The sequence below is a fragment of the Lipotes vexillifer genome, unplaced genomic scaffold (assembly GCF_000442215.2).
Source record: "Lipotes vexillifer unplaced genomic scaffold, Lipotes_vexillifer_v1.1 scaffold779, whole genome shotgun sequence".
Taxonomy (NCBI): Eukaryota; Metazoa; Chordata; class Mammalia; order Artiodactyla; family Lipotidae; genus Lipotes; species Lipotes vexillifer.
The window spans coordinates 1572199-1574344 of NW_006788448.1; the positions used below are offsets into that span (position 1 = coordinate 1572199).

The 2146-nt window shown below is 39.7% G+C and overlaps 1 protein-coding gene across 1 annotated transcript; it reads left to right on the plus strand.

Moving 5' to 3' along the window:
• Nucleotides 1–339: 339 nt before the first annotated feature.
• On the plus strand, nt 340–1704 carry GCNT4 (glucosaminyl (N-acetyl) transferase 4). Its single transcript, XM_007461616.1, has one exon. It carries the CDS (start codon nt 340–342, stop codon nt 1702–1704), a length of 1365 nt encoding a protein of 454 aa, XP_007461678.1.
• Nucleotides 1705–2146: the final 442 nt, after the last annotated feature.

The following is a 2146-nucleotide window of genomic DNA, read 5'->3' on the forward strand; positions in this document are numbered from 1 at the left end:
GCCTCTGCCCAAAGCAGAGCAATCCCTCCCCAAATATGCTAAGCACAAATACAGACAATTAAGTTACTTAGTACCTATATTTTAGGAGTTAACATTATTTTTCATTCTATTTGGTAACCAACATCTCTCAAAATTAGGTATAGTTAATACAGACTATGACAAAATGCAACCATTGTACGTATTTCCATTTCCTTGTTTTTAAGGACGAGAATCTTGTTTTAATCGTATTTGGGCCCAGCATTCTGCCTGGTGTGTGGTAGGCACCCAGTGGATGTTGGTTGAACTGAACCAATTTTCTCTTCATATTTCAACGGAATTATTCCTTTGTTCTCTTACAGAATGAAGACATTCAAATGTTGTTTTAAATACCACCTAAAGCAGAAAGTTTTCATCCTGTTTCTAACCCTATGGCTGTTCTCCTTGTTGAAGCTTCTAAATGTGAAACGCCTCCTCTTCCCTGAAAGAGGCATTTACTTGGTTGAGTACTCTCTAAGTACCTCGCCTTTTGTAAAGAACAGATATACCCATGTTAAGAATGAAATCGGGTATGAGATTAACTGTTCAGGTGTCTATGAACAGGAGCCTTTGGAAATTGGCAAGAGTCTGGAAATAAGAAGAAGAACCATCATCGACTTGGATGATGATGATGTCGTGGCAATGACCAGTGATTGTGACATTTATCAGGCCCTACGAAGCTACCACGAAAAGCTTGTTTCAAGGGAGGAGAAAAGCTTCCCAATAGCCTATTCTTTGGTTGTTCACAAAGATGCAATTATGGTTGAAAGGCTAATCCATGCTATATACAACCAGCACAATATTTACTGCATCCATTATGACCGTAAATCATCTGATACCTTCAAAGTTGCCATGAACAATTTAGCTAAGTGCTTCTCTAACATTTTCATTGCTTCCAAATTAGAGATTGTGCAATATGCACACATTTCCAGACTCCAGGCTGATTTAAATTGCTTGTCAGACCTTCTGAAGTCTTCAGTTCAGTGGAAATATGTTATCAACCTGTGTGGGCAGGATTTTCCTTTGAAATCAAACTTTGAATTAGTGTCAGAGTTGAAGAAACTCAATGGATCAAATATGTTAGAGACAGTGAAACCCCCTAACACTAAGATGGAAAGATTCACTTATCACCATGAACTCAGACAGGTGCCTTATGAATATGTGAAACTACCAGTGAGGACAAACATCTCCAAGGAAGCCCCCCCTCATAACATTGAGATATTTGTTGGCAGTGCTTATTTTGTTTTAAGTCGAGCATTTGTTAAATATGTTCTCAACAACTCCCTCTTTAAAGACTTTTTTGCCTGGTCTAAAGATACATACTCACCTGATGAGCACTTTTGGGCTACCTTAATTCGGGTACCAGGAATCCCCGGGGAGATTTCTAGGACAGCCCAGGATGTGTCTGACCTACAGAGTAAGACCCGCCTGGTCAAATGGAACTATCTAGAAGGGCTTTTCTATCCCAGTTGTACTGGCTCTCACCTCCGAAGTGTGTGTATCTATGGAGCAGCAGAACTAAGGTGGCTTATGAAAGATGGACATTGGTTTGCTAATAAATTTGATTCTAAGGTGGACCCTGTCTTGATTAAATGCTTGGCGGAAAAGCTTGAAGAACAGCAGAGAGAGTGGATCACTTTATCTTCAGAAAAGTTATTTATGGCTAAAACAGCCACAACCACATTATGATAAAGTCATGATGGAAATAAGGTTAATATGGAATTGCATGCTATACCATGGCCAGTACCATTTGCGTTTAACCTTCTCATAGTCTGAAAGGTGTCTACTGTTCCACACACAAGGGAAAGTGACCTGGCCTTTAGTGACAGTTAGTCTGTGGTTGGTTGGGTGTTTTTATGTATGTTTTTGCTTGTAATCTCACTGAGCTAAATGGGAGATTTTCAACAGTCAGTAATCTGATATCTATTGCGTTCCTGCTATATGCCAGGCACTTTTTTAGAAACATGTAGGAATAGCATCCAAGTTGTGATGAGTTATACAGTGCCCTCAAGGAGCTGTGGCTTACCCCAATCACACAGCAACCTTAATATCTTAAGTTGTCCACATAACAGGGTCCCACTAAAGAAGTTGTGGAGTGTGCGGTAATTATATAACCATAATAACCACCAGT

Bases quoted from the DNA above. Each gene is read 5' to 3' on its own strand.
- GCNT4 (XM_007461616.1), top strand. From the start codon at position 340: ATGAAGACATTCAAATGTTGTTTTAAATACCACCTAAAGCAGAAAGTT.